The following is a 17,257-nucleotide window of genomic DNA, read 5'->3' as shown; positions in this document are numbered from 1 at the left end:
CAGTTTAGCCTTAATTTCAGTTGTTAAGACAGAGCACGGCTTAATCTTTGCTTTTCGACGAGCCAGCACAAGGCAGGCTTGCCGTATTTAGTTTTCTTTATCTCCAGGTTTTTCAGGTTGAGGCGAAAGACGTTTTTCACTGTGTCTCGATGGCACACAGTTTGCAGAGCCCAAGGTGCCTCCCATGTTATATCCCCTTATCGAATATTGTCTCTTTCTTTATTTTTTATTTTGATATAATTTATAACTTGATATTCTTTATACATACTTTATTAATCCCAATGGAGCAATTCTTCTCTGCATTTAACCCATCCTAGCTGTGTAGCTAGGAGCAGTGGGCAGCCGCCGTGCAGAGCCCGGGGACCAACTCCAGGTGGTCTTACCATGTCTCGGTCAGGGGCACCGACAGGAGTATTAACCCTAACTTTTTGATGGGGGGGGGCCGGAGCACCCGGAGAAAACCCACCGCAGACATGGGGAGAACATGCAAACTCCACACAGAGGACGACCTGGGGTGATCCCCGAGGTTGGACAACCCCGGGGATGGAACCCAGGACCTTCTTGCTGTGAGGCGACAGTGCTAGCCACTGGGCCACCATGCCCCCCGTCATTCTTGATCTTACGTGTCCCGACACAGATTTATATGAGCTGGCTTGGGGACAGACGGCAAGTTGAAGTTTCAATAGTCACTTGCTAAGTGTAGGTGTGAGGATTTGTGTTGAGCTTAATACTGTACAAGCAGTCGAACAAGTAGTAAAAAATGGATGGTACGTGTAGTTGATTGTAACGGGTTAGACACTGTGCTACTTGCTAGCAACTTTGGCTACACTTAAAGATATAATCCTTTTTTATGTTAGAAATGCCTTTTTTTTTAATATCTTTTCCCACTGGACATCAGTCGTGTAATTGCACTTCTATATGCTAGTTTTCATTGGTTCTGGTAGAGTCTCAAGTGTAATGGCACAAGGGAATGCATAAAGTCTGCCACAAAAGGAAAAGAAGGAGAAGGGACGTGCATGTTGAATGTGGAAGAGCAAGCAATAGGTGCTAAAATACAATGCTAAACATTATCCGCTGTTTAATTAGGTTTATTTAAATGTCCGATATGGCTGAGGCCCTGTGATGGGGAGGCGGCCTGTCGAGGATGTGTCCCCGCCTGCTGCCCAATGACTGCTGGGATAGGCTCCAGCATCCCCACAACCCTGGGAGCAGGATAAGCGGTTTGGATGATGGATGGATGGGTGATATGGCTCAGTATGTTGGTAACTATTACCAATTCAGATGACTTTGTTTATCAGCCTTCTTCCTCCAAAATATGCATGCTACCGCTAGACTGTCTTGCGGTTTTTACAGTAAAAGAGATTTTGTTACACCAAAATCTGTGGCTGTCGACAATGGTGACCTGCTCGAGAACGCTCTCTGCGTGTTAAGGGTCACATTAATTTCAAATGGAACTCTGGGATTTGTGGTATGAAAGCAAACAATTGTGACCAACAGATGATGCCAAATCCACCAAAACTGGAGAAATTCAGGATAACCACTTTAAATTGATTTTTGTTTCCCCCCCCCGTTATCTGTGGACGACTATCAGGGCTTCTTCTGTAGCTGTAGTAGCTTTGACACATCCCTAATAACATGTATGAAGATGGCAGTTGTGAATATGACCTCTGGCCTCTCACTGGGGATTAGCTCCTGGGGCTGTGCGATGGAACCGTACATGTTTTCATGTCAGACAATGTTCGAGAATTCAACAGTAAAGTGGGACCTCTCCTTCAGGAACTTTATTTCGAGGGTTTCTGTCTTCTCTCATCTCAGACTCTCTACTTTGTGCATATGAGACATTTGTTACGATCTGTAGAATGTTTAGCCAAAACGGCAGCTTTATCGTACGCTTAAGCTAGTTCAGCCCCTGTGACCTCGCATGCAAATAGCCTGTCATCTCCCCTCCTCCTTTCACTTTGAATGTCGGTCAGTCAGCGGAGTACTTAAGTGATTTACGGGACTTGTTGGGTGATGCTGATGCTTTCTCCTGCCACACCAGAGGCCGTAAATCTGCTTAGGGATGAAAGCCCGCTTGGTGTTTTTGGTGAAATAAGATGGGGAGTTGGCAGGGTGGGAAGCAATTCACACTGGATAGTCGGCAGAGTCTGCACTCTGGCCTTGTTTTATGCCGGCAGAATGGACCAAGCCCCTTGCTCAATTTATAGATGAGAAAAGTTCTGCTTCAGCAGTTCCCCATCCTCCATCATAGAAAGGACATTGCAACAGGAGTTTGTGCTCCCATAGGCTTTTTTTCTTCTTCTTTGATTAGTTTCTTTAATACGTTCTTGCACTTGTTCTCTTTTGCCTTGTATGCTATTTTTCGGTCCCCCTCCCAGGCTCCACTTTCTCCTCCCTTTTCCCCCAGTTCACAAGACTTTGAAGTTGTTTGACAGTAATTCACTGTGTTTGTATAAGTATTCAACCGTTGGTGATTGTCGTGCTTTTCAGAAATAATCCTCGTGCAGAATACACCACCCGAGCCTTATTAATTCATCCTTAAATGCCATTTTGGATTAACCAGGTAAGCATGCAATATTTTATGCCGAGAGGAAATTATAATATTGCTCGCAATTTCCTCTGATGGATTAGCAACCAAAGGATGACGTCCAAAGACAAATGGTGCCTTGATAAACGGTTTGGTATCACTAACACGCTATCACTGTTAATGGCTAGATATCATTATCAGTAATTGATCATGTGTTTTCACTGTGAATAAACACACACACACACCATCGAGCAAAGCATAGGAGATATAAATTCAAGAAGCGATCCCCCAAATTTATGAATATCATCATTTTCAGCACTATTTGACGCTCAGAAGCTTAATGCCTGCACCTTCTTTTCTTTTTTTTCTCCCCAATTGTACTTAGCCAACTACCCCACTCTACTGAGCCGTCCCAGTCGCTGCTCCACCCCCTCTGCCGATTCAGGGAGGGCTGCAGACCACCACATGTCTCCTCCCATACATGTGGAGTCACCAGCCGCTTCCTTTCACCTGACAGTGAGGAGTTTCACCAGGGGGGACGTAGCGCGTGGAAGGATCACGCTATTCCCCCCAGTTCCCCCTCCCCCCTGAACAGGCGCCCCGACCGACCAGAGGAGGCGCTGGTGCGGCGACCAGGACACATACCCACATCCGGCTTCCCATCCGCAGACACGGCCAATTGTGTCTGTAGGGACGCCCGACCAAGCCGGAGGTAACACGGGGATTCGAACTGGCGATCCCCGTGTTGGTGGGCAACGGAATAGACCGCTACACTACCCGAACGCCCGCCTTCACCTTCTTCATGGAAGGTTGTCTGGTTAGCTCTCATACAGCTTTGTTGATGCCGCTATCCTGCCCTTCCAAACCGAAGGCAGGCTCTAATAGGCCCTCAGAGGATGCTGGCATACCCACAAGACACCTTTGTTATTTATACTCCAGCGTCCAAATGAGTCCAACCCTGATTTTAGTTCAATGTTTTTTAGCCTCTTACATGTGGCATAACTTACCACCAATTTGAGTTGGATATCTGCCACTTTAAAGGTCAACTCCCAATGTATACTAAACATGAAATCCGACCTCCAAGGCTCCTATGTACAAGGGCCTTCATTTTTATGCTCAGATCAGCTTCACGTTATGTCAAGGCAATCAGCTTTGATCTAGACCTCATGATCCAGCTCATCTGTGATTACTGTAATCTTTGCTGTCGTTTTCTATCCATTTTGCATAATGCTGCATAGAAAATGTGGGGCAAAATATTCCATCTGTGGTCACAGAGGACTGTAAATGGAGTTCATTCAGTGTGGGCCAAGCTATGAGGTTACCCATGAATATCATATTTAACAGCTGATCTTGTGTGTTATTTCGCTTTGGAGACCTCTTGGCAATATTTAGCTCACTCTTACACGGTGGTCGCTTCCCCTTTAAAAGCCTGTGCTTAACATTTCCACATGGCTTGCTCAGAGCAGCTTGGCTTGTAAAATTTATGAGCCAGCTCTTAAAGACTCGGTCCTACTCGCCATAGTGACACCCCTGTCCAGCCAGGATGCAAAAGCTGCTTAGATGAGCCATTAGATGATTTCTAAAATAAAAGAATATAAAAATCTGGGTGATTATCTCGCATTATTGCCAAGGTAAATATTAGGGTTTGTACAAATTGATCAACACGTGATGGCACTAATTGGCACCACCTTCCAGCAATTAGATCTATACAGTCACAAGAGAAGTCTGTTATAGGTTGGAATGTAGAATATTTGTATATTTGTATGTTCAGTAGTGGGGAATGAGACTTTTTTTTTTCTCCCCCTTTTTTTTCCCTAATTGTACCTGTCCAATTACCCCACACTTCCGAGCCGTCCCGGTCTCCGCTCCACCCCCTCCCCCTCCGCTGATCCGGGGAGGGCTGCAGACTACCACATGTCTCCTCCGAAACATGTGGAGTCACCAGCCACTTTTTTTCACCTGACAGTGAGGAGTTTCACCAGGGGGACGTAGCGCGTGGGAGGATCAGGCTATTCCCCCCCAGTGCCCCCTTCCCCCTGCACAGGCGCCCCGACCGACCAGAGGAGGCGCTAGTGCAGTGACCAGGACACATACACACATCCGGCTTCCTGCCCGCAGACACGGCCAATTATGTCTGTAGGGGCACCCGACCAAGCCGGAGGTAACACGGGGATTCGAACCGGAGAGCCCCCTGTTGGTAGGCAACGGAATGGACCGCTACTCTACCTGGGTGCCGGAATGAGACATTTTTTTGACATACACCCAAACAGCACACTTGAATTTCTTCTTAGATCCAAAATTGACATGCAGCTGAATGACAGCTGGGTTTCAAATGTTCAAGGACCTGATTATTCTGTCCTTGTTGAACAAACAGGTTGACAGACAGCTCTTCAAGGCAAAAAAAAAAAAAGCAATATTTTTGAGAAAAAGATATTTCAGTTGAATTGATTGCAAATAAAATGTGCAGTGAATGAGCCTTCAACTGGCTTTTAATAAATGATCATGAGCTGAGGGACCCGAAACTCACTTAACAAATCAAGTGATGGCAAAGTATCTTTCAATCTGAATAAAGGAGACAAAAAACAAACAAAGTTTCAGCTGTGAGATTTCTCCAAGTATAAGAAAATCTTGGAGGAAAAAAAAAGTAATTTGAACATCATTTAGGTTCTGTTAGTATGTGTTCAAGGTCTTACAGAAGCTCTCAGATAAAGTTAGGTCCAAGCGTCAATGAAATAAAAAACAGAATTGGAAGCTTCAAAGCCCGCATCCCCATTTCCTCCCATCCAGAGCTTCCCGCTTCTGTATCTAGATGATGTAATTGCATCGAGTGCCGGGCCGCCGGAAGCAACCCTGTATTCGGTATCGCTGAGAAGCGCTTCTTCTTCGCTGCAGAGTTGATGATTCTCCCAAAACGCCGAGGATTTCTCCATGTCAGGGAAGAATGTTCACCTGTCAGACGTGACCCCCAGCCTCACCTCCCCCCACACACACACATACACCTCCATATACTTCACATTGCACTTTACATGGAAAGAGATGTCTCGAAATCCTCCGTCTCGGTTTGAATATGGCTGGGGATATCAAATGTACGGGGAAAGTAATAAACAGCAGCGTCTTCTAACTGGGTGTGAGGAAGGAAAATCTTCTTCTTCTTCTTTGGGCTTGTTCCCTGTTTCTCAGGGGTCACCACGGCGTATTGTGTAGTTTCCATCGGTGCCCTGTGGGGGCACAGCACCAATGGTGGCCACCGTTAACCCGGGTCTCGACTGATCCGGTGTGGTCTTGTCCATCCGCATACTGATTTGGCAGAATTTTACGTGGGATGCCCTTCCTGACACAACCATTAACCCTGTGGACGGGGGCACGGGTGAAGCGCTGGATGCCATCCCAGTATTCATGGACTTGCGCCCACGCCTGTTGCCACTTGTAAGGAAAGAAAATGCAATTGCAGAAATAAAGAAAGTAGTAACGATCAGAAACCGGGAAAAAAATCCTGTTATTCTGACAAACATCAGCGAGATGTCCCTCATAGTGTAATTGTTTAAAAGACTCTCCTGGGGGAAATTACTCTTTCATGCGGCGGTGCTTTAGTTTGTGTTATTGCTAATGATACATAATAGTCCTGCCAACACACTATCACTCAGATTGGAGGAAGGACAGAAAGGGGGGAGAGGGGAAAAGAAAAAGGCAATTTATTGCTTGGGGGGAAAAAAACCCAGTGGGAATGAAGCTCGCCCCCAACTCTTCTGTCTCTCCGTCTTCATTTATTTCTGTCTTTCCTGTCTGCCCCTCAGAACAAAAAACTCTTGACAGCCTTCATGCATTTCAATGAGTGTGGAATAAATCCAGGACAGCCATACGTTACGAGCGCTCTCCGCATGGTTTATACAAACCTCACACTTTCAATTTGTGTAGAGGCAATATTTCACCTCGGCTGGAGAGACAGAATCTCGAAGGCGTTGCGCATAGACGGTAAAACGCGTTGTTCTTGGTTGGATGAATTTAAGTTGTGGGTTTTGGTACTTCTACCTATTTGAGACCGCTGAATATTTCAGCGGATAAAACTAACTACTTCCCCGAGGGTCTCTCATTAGCATGGCTCCACCACATTTCATATATCTCGCGCGTCTCCTCCGTTGCGAGGGAATTCGGTTGGGTTTGATAGACGCTGAATATAGAGCGTGTAATTCCACTCGTCCTCTTGAATGTATCTGTCAAGCAATGAGATTACGTGCTTATTTCACAGAGCCGCGGCGGCGGTGATAAAATTGTGCGCTTTTCTGCAGCCGTTGACATACCCACTCAGGAGGTTTGCAGAGAGGGAAATCAAATGTGTGCGCTTCCCCGCAATATTTCTATAGGTTGTACCGCCCACTTGCCTCTTCTGTTGCATAGGCTTTTATGTTCAAACAAGAAGAAGAGGAGGCAGAGGATTTTGATGTTCTCTGCGTAGAGGGCCAAGTCCTTACTCTTCCCACGTGGGCACAAGAGCACTCCATCTACCCATCGCTCCTGCCTATCAGTTATTATACACATGTATACCCCAGTGAAGGTCTTGATAGTAAACTGCTGATATCTCCCCCTTTTTCTCCCCAATTGTATCCGGCCAAATACCCCCCTCTTCCGAGCCATCCCGGTTGCTGCTCCACCCCCTCTGCTGATCCGGGGAGGGCTGCAGACTACCACATGCCTCCTCCCATACATGTGGAGTCACCAGCCGCTTCTTTTCACCTGGCAGTGAGGAGCTTTTCCAGGGGGACGTAGCGCGTGGGAGGATCACACTAACCCCCCCCCCCAAGTTCCCCTTCCCCCCTCGAACAGGCACCCCGACCGACCAGAGGAGGCGCTAGTGCAGCGACCATAACACACACCCACATCCGGCTTCCCACCCGCAGACACGGCCAATTGTGTTTGTAGGGACGCCCGACCAAGCGGGAGGTAAAAGGGGATTTGAACCGCCGATCCCCGTGTTGGTAGGCAACGAAATAGACCGCCATGCCACCCAGACGCCTGAACTGCCCTGTTTTAGAAATCGTACGTGGAAGCAACTTTGTACAACATTAATTTTGCAGCTGATAATGCTTCAGCAGATGGATGTGGTCGTCTCTGGCTCCATGTAGACTTAAGCCCATCTCATTGTATGTAGTTGAATTAAGTGTTCAACCTGTCTCCCTCTTCTTGCTATCACTTCCGCATTAACCTGGAAGATCAACATTGAGCCCATTTTTATCTTGCATAAAACAAATTTAACCAATATCATGTTTTTATTATTCATTGTGCCCTTTGAAAATGAGATTCTTCTTGAATTGATTCTTGAATGAATGAATGAATGAATGAATGGATGCTTTTCCATTTCACTTTTCATGTCCTTGTATACAGTGCTTGAGGTGCAGAAGTTATTTTCCAACAATCAGAACCTTCCTCGGTGCACAACTTTGAGTACTTTTAGTACCCTTCAGAACTCCTATTTTAAAATATGTTCTTTTTATGCAGCACCAACATATACTCGAAGAAGCTCTATATGCAATCAGAAATGGTTCACTTTTGGGGCTTCAGGGTGGCGTGGCGGGCTATTCCATTGCCTACCAACACGGGGATCGCTGGTTTGAATCCCCGTGTTACCCAGGGCTTGGTCGGGTATCCCTACAGACACTATTGGCGGTGTCTGCGGGTGGGAAGCTGAATGTGGGTATGTGTCCTGGTCGCTGCACTAGCGCCTCCTCTGGTCGGTCGGGGTGCTTGTTTGGAGAGGGGGAATCGAGGGGAATAGCGTGATCCTTCCATGAGTTATGCCCCCCCCTGGTGAAACTCCTCACTGTCAGGTGAAAAGAAGCGGCTGGCGACTCCACATGTATGGGAGGAGGCATGTGGTAGTCTGCAGCCCTCCCTGGATTGACAGAGGGGGGGGAGCAGAGACCAGGACGGCTCGGAAGAGTGCGGTAATTGGGGAGAAAAAAAAAGAAGAAGAAACGGTTCACTTTTGATGACTGCGAAAGTTTAAAAAAAATATGAAGTAACCCTTTCTCTCCTTCCCTGTTTTTGGACTTTTTCCAAACAGGGTCCCGGCCAAGGTTGGAGGATGCTGCTCCTCGGGTTGTGGAGCACCCGTCCGATCTGATCGTGTCCAAAGGTGAGCCAGCCACCCTCAACTGTAAGGCAGAGGGCAGGCCCTCTCCCATGGTGGAGTGGTACAAAGATGGAGAGCGTGTGGAGACGGACAGAGAAGACCCCCGGTCCCACCGCATGCTGCTACCCAGCGGCTCCCTCTTCTTCCTGCGAATCGTGCACGGGAGACGAAGCAAACCTGACGAAGGTGTTTACGTGTGTGTGGCACGCAACTACCTGGGTGAGGCGGTCAGTCGCAACGCATCGCTGGAAGTAGCAAGTAAGTGTTGATATATTTAGCTAATTTTGGCAACAACATACACTAGGGATCAGGCCCACTCACAGAAATGGCCGGGCCCCTGAAAAGGTCCAGTGAATGCACCCCCAAAGAATCTGCTTTACTCATATCAACACATACACATGCTCTCTCTCTCTCCTACTGAACACATAAAACACATGTTGTTTTTTTCCCTTCAATAAGTCCCTCTCATGTAGTAAGCGAGAGAGACTTACACAGTAATGGTATCTAGGCACACACACACGCACCATAATAGGACTCTTTGACACACTTCAACACACCAAGGTCAGTACAGATCTGCTACACTTACACCACACATTTCTGAGAAAAAAAATGCAGTTGCTTACCTTATGGCTTCATCTTTGTCTCTATACATCCATCTTCCTTGTCTTACTGGATGCAAAGTCCTTTATAATGTCTTTCAAGTCCATCTGTTTAGCCAGTTCACACTCAGTGGCAAGTATTGCCATTACCATTGCACAGCCATGGCTGCGCAAATTCGCATTTGCGGCGGCCTCACCCAGTGCTGTACACGCAGTGTCTTTGTCCACATCTGCGTCTTAAGTTTTGTCTTCGTTTGATGGCTGGGAGAGCTGGTGCTGGATTGGCTGGGAGAGCGGGGCAGGCTAAGCTAACTGCTGGCCCATGCAGACCGGCAGTTCCGATAACACCGAGGACGGTCCAGCGACGGCCTCACCTGGCGTTGCCTGTGGTGGTTTTGACGTCGTCGTGAGAAGTGCGGGGAGGTGTGTCGGTCGAGGATGTCTGGCTGGGAGAGCTGGTGCTGGATCGGCTGGGAGAGCTTGGTCTGCTTCGTCCGGTGGGCCCGGGGACCACGGCCCCTGCCTGGAAGCGGGGCGGGCTAAGCTAACTGCTAGCCCATGCAGACCGGCGGTTCCGACAGTCATCCTGGCTGGTGTTCGTTCCCTTGGACAGTGGTTTGTTTTGTTTAGTTTTGATATATGTGTATTAGTTTGGGTATGTGTGTTCTTGTAGTTTTCGGATGTGTGTTTGTCTTTGTGTTGTACTGCTGTGGGCTGGGGGAAGTGGCGTTTCATTTCATTTCATGTAAGCGCGTGCACGAAGTGAAATGACAAAGTGTTCCTGATTCCTGATTATATTTAGGATGAACATGATTATTGCTGGCCTCCATGGGTCCCCCCTAGCAGCAGCCCCCCCCCCCCCCCCATATGGGTGGCCGTGCTAGGGATGTGCAGAGAGCCCAGTATTTGTATTTGTATCTGTATTTGTTGAGGCACCAATTTTTTTTTTATGTTTGTATTCAGCTAAAAGTGGAAGTAGGCATAGTAATCGTGTTTTACTACAGGTAGAAGGGTTAAAGTTGCAGTTCAGATAAACTGAGACAAAAGTTTTACTTTCAGAGTGATTCAGTAGTCTGTGTCAAGGCAGAGAGAGAGAGAGGGGTTGATGCTTGCAGATGTATTGAACTGCAGAATACCAAGTTATGCACGGTGTGTGAAGTCTCAGTAACTGGAGATGTTTGAAATCAGTTATACATACAGATCCATCTCATAGACAACATTGTTAGCCGTGCTTTCACATCCGAGGACTCAACTGCAGAGCCGTGGGTTCTGTCAGGTCGGGAGGCAGCTCTGGGAAAGAGACTGTGCCAAAGGGCTTACTGGTCTCTTAAAATTGACAACATGTAGCTGATTTCACTGGAGGTGCAACCCCTGACCGTCAGGCTCCATGACCACATCTCTGAGCCTGATTCTATCAATGTAGATTCAGGACAGCTCTTGTAAAATAATAACAGCGGTTACCTTCTGATCCGTACGGTAGAGAAACTGGAGCCCTGTCTAGGGGGCGGTTGGCTGACATGATAAGGGAAAGGATGGCCTGCAGAATGCCACTGCGAGCTGGCAGCTTCTCGCTGGCAGATGTTTGCCTCCTAAAATATTGCAAAGGCCTGTCAGGGTTGTGGAACAGACGTCGCTCTAGTTTTCAGTTTCACTCTAATGAAATGTGAACGGCTCCAGTTAAATTTTTGCTATTAAATCAGGCCACTCGCTACTCGATTAAAATGCTGTTATACGTATAATCACGTTTTGACTGGAGCACAGGTGACTTGAGGATATGGATGTATGTGCTGTATGGCTGGAGGTACATTGTATTTGGCCAGTTTACAGTTGCTTCTAGGGATTCGACTGTGTTAAATTCTTTCTTTTTTTTGGCTCCTCCCCCCCCTTTCACCCCAGTTATACCCGGCCAATGACCCCACTCTTCCTAGCCATCCTGGTCGCTGCTCCACCCCCTCTGCTGATCCGGGGAGGGCTGCAGACTACCACATACATTTGGAGTCACCAGCCGCTTCTTTTCACCTGACAGTCACGGCCAATTGTGTCTGTAGGGACGCCCGACCAAGTCGGAGGTAATACAGGGATTCGAACCGGCGATCCCCGTGTTGGTAGGCAACGGAATAGACCTCTGTCCTACCCAGATGCCCCAATTGTGTTATAGCCTAAGAAAATAATGAACACTGCTGTGTTTTAAATTGGATCAAATGGCTTATGTGTTGGGTGTTTTTCAAGCATATCATAGGTGAATGGATCGACAGAATGTTGGCTGGCGGCTGTGTTAGTATTTACAGCAACATAACACATATTTGAAGTTAGTGAATGACCATCTTAACACCAGTGCATGTCAGATGATGCTTGACAGCAAACGACCAGCAGCTCTTGAAGAAAAGCTGGTAAAATTTTAATCACTTGCCCTCGCCTTGACATTCGTGCCTCTCGCTGTAGTATCCATGTTTAAAACTCAGCCATTCTTGGAATTTCCCATCACACTAACGCAAACCAGCTGAGTGAGGGGCAAGAGAGCTGCTCACAGTAAGGAGAAGGGGGGGGGGGGGTTGGTGAGATCCTAGACTGCCGTCAAACACCTTAGGGTAGGCGTCATGTTTTTCTCTGAGAGGCTCCAGCCCCTAACCTAATAGTCATGCACAATTTCCTCTGGCTACTTCCACAGGAAAACAGCAAATAAAACATTCTCCGTCCTCTTCTTCTTACACCTGAGATCTTTTCAGTGTTGATCAGTTCAGCTAGGAGCATCAAACAGGAAGAAGAACACACTTCCGGCTTGCTGTTGCTCTGCTTGCCAACTGCGCCGGTAGCAGTAGCGCTTCCACGCTGTGTGTGGCATTTGGAATTCACGACAAAAGGATATCCGAGGCGGTGTCCGGGTATCGTGGTGGTCTCTTCCGTTGCCTACCAACACAGGGATCACCGGATCAAATCCCCGTGTTACCTCCGGCTTGGTCGGGCGTCCCTACAGACACAGTTGGCCGTGTCTGTGGGTGGGAAGCCGGATGTGGGTGTGTGCCCTGGTCACTGCACTAGCGCCTCCTCTGGTCAGTCGGGACACCTGTTCAGGGGGGAGGGGTAGTATGATCCTCCCATGCGCTACGTCCCCCTGGTGAAACTCCTCACTGTCAGGTGAAAAGAAGGAGCTGGTGTCTCCACATGTATGGGAGGAGGCATGTGGTAGTCTGCAGCCCTCCCCGGGTCGGCAGAGGGGGTGGAGCAGAGACCGGGACGGCTCGGAATAGTGAGGCGATTGGCCAGATACAACTGGGGAGAAAATGGGGGGGAGGGATCAATATATAACCATGAGCAGAGGAACAGGGTGAGGGATGTGGGTCAGAGCTTTTGTTGTTGTGATCCTGATCTCCCGTTGATTCGTCTTATCGTGTCTCAAAGCGTGTGCTGTTACTAATTTCTGACAGCGGTGCAGTTGTGATTTTGATTTTACGCCAAGGCACGAGCCAAGGGGGCCGCCCATTACCTCTGCCAGCCTGTTTGGGATGGGATAGAAGTCGCTAGAGAATGATTGAAGTGCTTCCCCGTAAGCCAACAGTGACAGGATCTCAAAACAGGCCCTGCGATGTTTTACCGGGTCTTGTGTACAGCCTGGAGGATGGGACTCTTTATCCCCAGCTTCCTTGACTCTGCTCGAAGGCTTACTGGTACCGGGGACTTTTAAGTCCGATAGGCCGTGCAGCCGCTCGGCCCGTCTGTATTACGTTTGTCTGTCCGGCGGTTGCTCCCTTCCTGCCCGATGCCGTGGCCCTATAGGGACATGGCATCTTCAGCATCTGCCTTCTCTCTTCCACGGATAAACACACACACACACACACACACACACACACACACACACACACACTGGGGCTGTATGATATTGGGAAAAAAGTCAGCAGTTGGATATTTTTGTCTTTTGTGATATGCAGTACAGTATTAAAGAATAAAGAGGCGCTACATAGTTTCAGTAGATATGTGCAGCGTTTAACTTTCAAAGCTCCGTTAGTAAAGAACGTATCACTCTGCCGACGATGAAGATGGTTTTAGAAGAAGAAGTCATTAAGTCAGACTCATTGGTCAGGTTCGCTAGAATATTTTTCTTCAGGAGTTGTCGCAAAAAAAAAAAAAGGACATTGCGGGGGGCGTCCGAGTGGCGTGGCGGTCTGTTCCGTTGCCTACCAATACGGGGACCGCCGGTTCGAATCCCCGTGTTACCTCCGGCTTGGTCGGGAGTCCCCACAGACACAATTGGCTGTGTCTGTGGGTGGGAAGCCGGATGTGGGTATGTGTCCTGGTCACTGCACTAGCGCCTCTTCTGGTCGGTCGGGGTGCCTGTTCGGGAGAGAGGGGAGAACAGGGAAGGGAATAGCGTGATCCTCCCACTCACTACATCCCCCTGGTGAAACTCCTCACTGTCAGGTGAAAAGAAGCGGCTGGTGACTCCACATGTATGGGAGGAGGCGTGTGGTAGTCTGCAGCCCTCTCCGGCTCGGCAGAGGGGGTGAAGTGGGGTAATTGGCCGGGTACAGTTGGAGAGAAAAAGGGGGGAAGCCCCCCTCCCCCCCAAAAAAAACAGACGTCGCTAGATTTTGTTTTCCGTCAAGCGATGGACCCGGTTTGCCTTACACTGCATGTCGTGCAACATGACATGTACGTTAGGATGTCAGTTCGGGATCGGTAAATTGTTAAGCCCCGACACACACTTATCGTTCCAGCTTTTGAAGCATCAGCTCCAGAGAGATTATATGAAATTATATAAAACATATAAAGGTGTGTGCCAGCGCCAGTCCAGTGCCAGCAGGCGATAAGACTGCAGGCACATAAGGCTAGTCGGCGGTGCCAGGGGAGGGGGGGGGGTTGTACAGCATCACTATGGCACAAGATGGCACATGGTGGCATGGTTTCATCTTGGACTTCATCAGCCTGTGCCTGGGAAGCGTTGGCGGGCCCAGGGGGAGTTGTGTGTGAGTGTATATTTGGTAGCGGGACATGAGCCAGCACAGCGGGACGGGCAGTGGGTTCAGATGCTTTAACCCCTCACAGTTTCCAGTGCTGTCGGTTGGACTGGGACATGCAGGGTCGGGGAAGGAGGACTTGAACAGCAGTATGGATGAGCAGACAGAAGGTCACTCCACGGGGCCTCTCTGTGTGTTATTAAGACACACGATCACGCCCCAAAAAGACACTCATTTTGTCGTCTGAGAGTTTTTCTACAACTGCTCGTCTGTTTTTTTCACGTTTTCTATAATTGACTCTCACTCCAGGGTCTGTGTGTGCCGGGGGGTAGAATGAGGGCGAGCATCTTGCTGAAATAACAGTGGTTTTAAGTTGGCATCAACACAAAGTGAAAGAATGTTATGTTGAAATTGTCTCATATTTAACAAAGAAACATTTAATGGCTCAAAATTGCCTGTTGTAAAAGAATAAATAACATTTTGTGCATATTCCACATGCAGTGGTGTGAAATCTTGTTACCTGCTGTAGTGAAGTCCCTGTGAATGTAAATTGGCCACTGTTGACCTACGGCATGCTCAGTAATCCAGGTAAGAAACTCAAGGAAAGTTGAATCAGTTCATCTGGACACAACGTTTACTGACAGATACATTTGATCACTCACCTAATGAAGAGCTCACTTAGTGTGTGTGTGTGTGTGTTTTGTTTTTGTTGTGGGTTTTTCCCCCGTTTCTCCCCAGTTGTACCCGGCCAATTACCCCCACTCTTCCGAGCCGTCCCGGTCGCTGCTCCACCCCCTCTGCTGCAGACTACCACATGCCTCCTCCCATATACATGTGGAGTCGCCAGCCGCTTCTTTTCACCTGACAGTGAGGAGTTTCCCCAGGGGGACGTAGCGCGTGGGACGATCACGCTATTCCCCCCAGTTCCCCCTCCCCCCTGAACAGACGCCCTGACCAACCAGAGGAGGCGCTAGTGCAGCGACCAGGACACATACCCACATCCGGCTTCCCACCTGCAAACTCGGCCAGTTGTGTCTGCAGAGACAAACTGACCAAGCCGGGGGTAACACGGGGATTCGAATCGGCGATCCCCATGTTGGTAGGCAACAGAATAGCCCTCCGCACTACCCGGAGCGCCCCGTATCTCTGTTTGTGTCTAGTTTGCCATTTAATGTCCAATTTCATCCCAGTACTACTACACAGTATAAGAAACAGAATCCCCAGCGGTTGGGGAAATACTTCCTGTCCGTTCCTCGGACTTTGAGCTCGGTCGGTGCGGAAAGCGAGGGCTGTGGAGTAACACCTGGGAGAAAAGGGCGTCTCTTTTTCAGCCAGACACGGCCAGACCCCGGGGTAGGGGTTTGACATTCAGAGTGACTTGCTGGGGCTCCCACCTGCTTTGCTGAGTGTTTTACGCCCTGACGGGTTTATGACGCGCTCCGTCCCCCCCGTCGGCTTTTATGGCTCATGAATATTCACCGCCACAACAGGGACCAGGGCGTCTGAAGCAGAGGGGTGGGATCGGGGGGACATTTCAAATAAAATCAGCCGAGGCTACCTTTAAGGGGTTTTTGTATCCTCGCCCTCCCACATCCCCCCCCACCCCCTAAACCTTGAAGGTGGTTTAGAGGTCAGGCCTTTAAGGTTCAACATGGCAGATGCCTCGTGGAATTCAGAGAATGCGCCAATGAGTGGGGGATCTGCCAAAACTCACTTCTTCCTTTGACTCGGCTTGTGTGTGTGTGTGTGTGTGTGTGTGTGTGTGTGTGTGTGTGTGTGTGTGTGTGTGTGTGTGTGTGTGTGGGTCGGTCGGTGGTTGTGGTCGTTCTCAGCAGTGGTCTCGGCCAACTTTCTCACCCAGTAATCCTAGGTACCAGCATTTGCGAAACAGCTGAAAAGCAGTCACCAGTTGTCTTCCTCTTTCCAACCACACACACACACACACACACACACACACACACACACACACACACACACACACACACACACACACACACCTGTCAAACATGATCACTGAAACACCAGGCAGCAGGCAGAAAAATGGATTTCAGGGTTTATGGATTTGGAAATGGGAAAAGGATTTTGGATTTGGTTTGTGTGTGTGTGTGTGTGTGTGTGTGTTGGGGGGTCTGATAAAGCAGATGAAGTACCCCCTCTTTTCCCGCTTCCACAGGTCGAGACCTCCTTAGGTTGCTCCAGGCTGGCTTTCCTCCTGCCCTGTTATTAACTATTGTTGTTAGGAGCAAAATAGCCCCTAGTGGAGGAGGTCTTGTTCAAGTTTTTTTTTATCCGGCTTTTTCCCCCAATTGTACTTGGCCAAATACCCCACTCTTCCAAGCCGTCCTGCTCGCTGCTCCACCCCCTCTGCTGATCCGGGGAGGGCTGCAGACTACCACATGCCTCCTCCCATACATGTGGAGTCACCAGCTGCTTCTTTTCACCTGACAGTGAGGAGTTTCACCAGGGAGATGTAGCACGTGGGAGGATCACGCTATCCCCCCCCAGTTCCCGTTCCCCCCTGCGCTGACCAGAGGAGGTGCTAGTGCAGCGACCAGGGCACATACCCACATTCGGCTTCCCACCTGCAGACACAGCCAATTGTATCTGTAGGGACTCCTGACCAAGCCGGAGGTAACACGGGGATTCGAGCCGGCGATCCCTGTGCGGGTAGGCAACGGAGTAGACCGCCACGCTACCCGGATGCCCCCGTTTAAGTTTTTTCTGCACAGATTTCCAAAGAATAGTCATGCAGATCCACAGTCCAGGTACCAACAGCCCCTCAGAGGACCGACAAGGTAAATCTAACTGGCGTGCATTGTGATCAGTATCTGCTGATGACCGTGAGCATTCCACATTTATAAATTCCTTTTCACAGTCCCTTGACGAGAGTCGGACGAGGAATACCAGAGTCTTGATGAGTTTTTGTGCGTTCAAGGCCAGCAGGATTGGATCGAGCTGACACAGCTAACGCCACGCTGCAATCTAACAACAACATCTAGATTTAATCCAGATACAGAAAATGTGGTTTGGGTGGGACTCTGCGACTGGGGTT

At 48.9% G+C, this 17,257-nt stretch overlaps 1 protein-coding gene across 3 annotated transcripts in view; it reads left to right on the top strand.

Annotated features, from left to right (window-relative positions):
• Positions 1-17,257, top strand: part of robo3 (roundabout, axon guidance receptor, homolog 3 (Drosophila)) — a 149,010-nt gene that overhangs the window by 18,668 nt on the left and 113,085 nt on the right. For all 3 annotated transcript variants that reach the window (XM_056285342.1, XM_056285341.1, XM_056285343.1), the window contains exon 2: positions 8,586-8,912. In XM_056285342.1, the coding sequence (XP_056141317.1) occupies positions 8,586-8,912 (327 nt within the window). The remainder of the gene's footprint in view (positions 1-8,585; positions 8,913-17,257) is intronic.

This window comes from Lampris incognitus, chromosome 8, assembly GCF_029633865.1.
Source record: "Lampris incognitus isolate fLamInc1 chromosome 8, fLamInc1.hap2, whole genome shotgun sequence".
NCBI classification, from domain to species: Eukaryota; Metazoa; Chordata; class Actinopteri; order Lampriformes; family Lampridae; genus Lampris; species Lampris incognitus.
The sequence above is the reverse complement of the archived record's forward strand: the minus strand, read 5'-3'. Positions and strand labels throughout refer to the sequence as shown.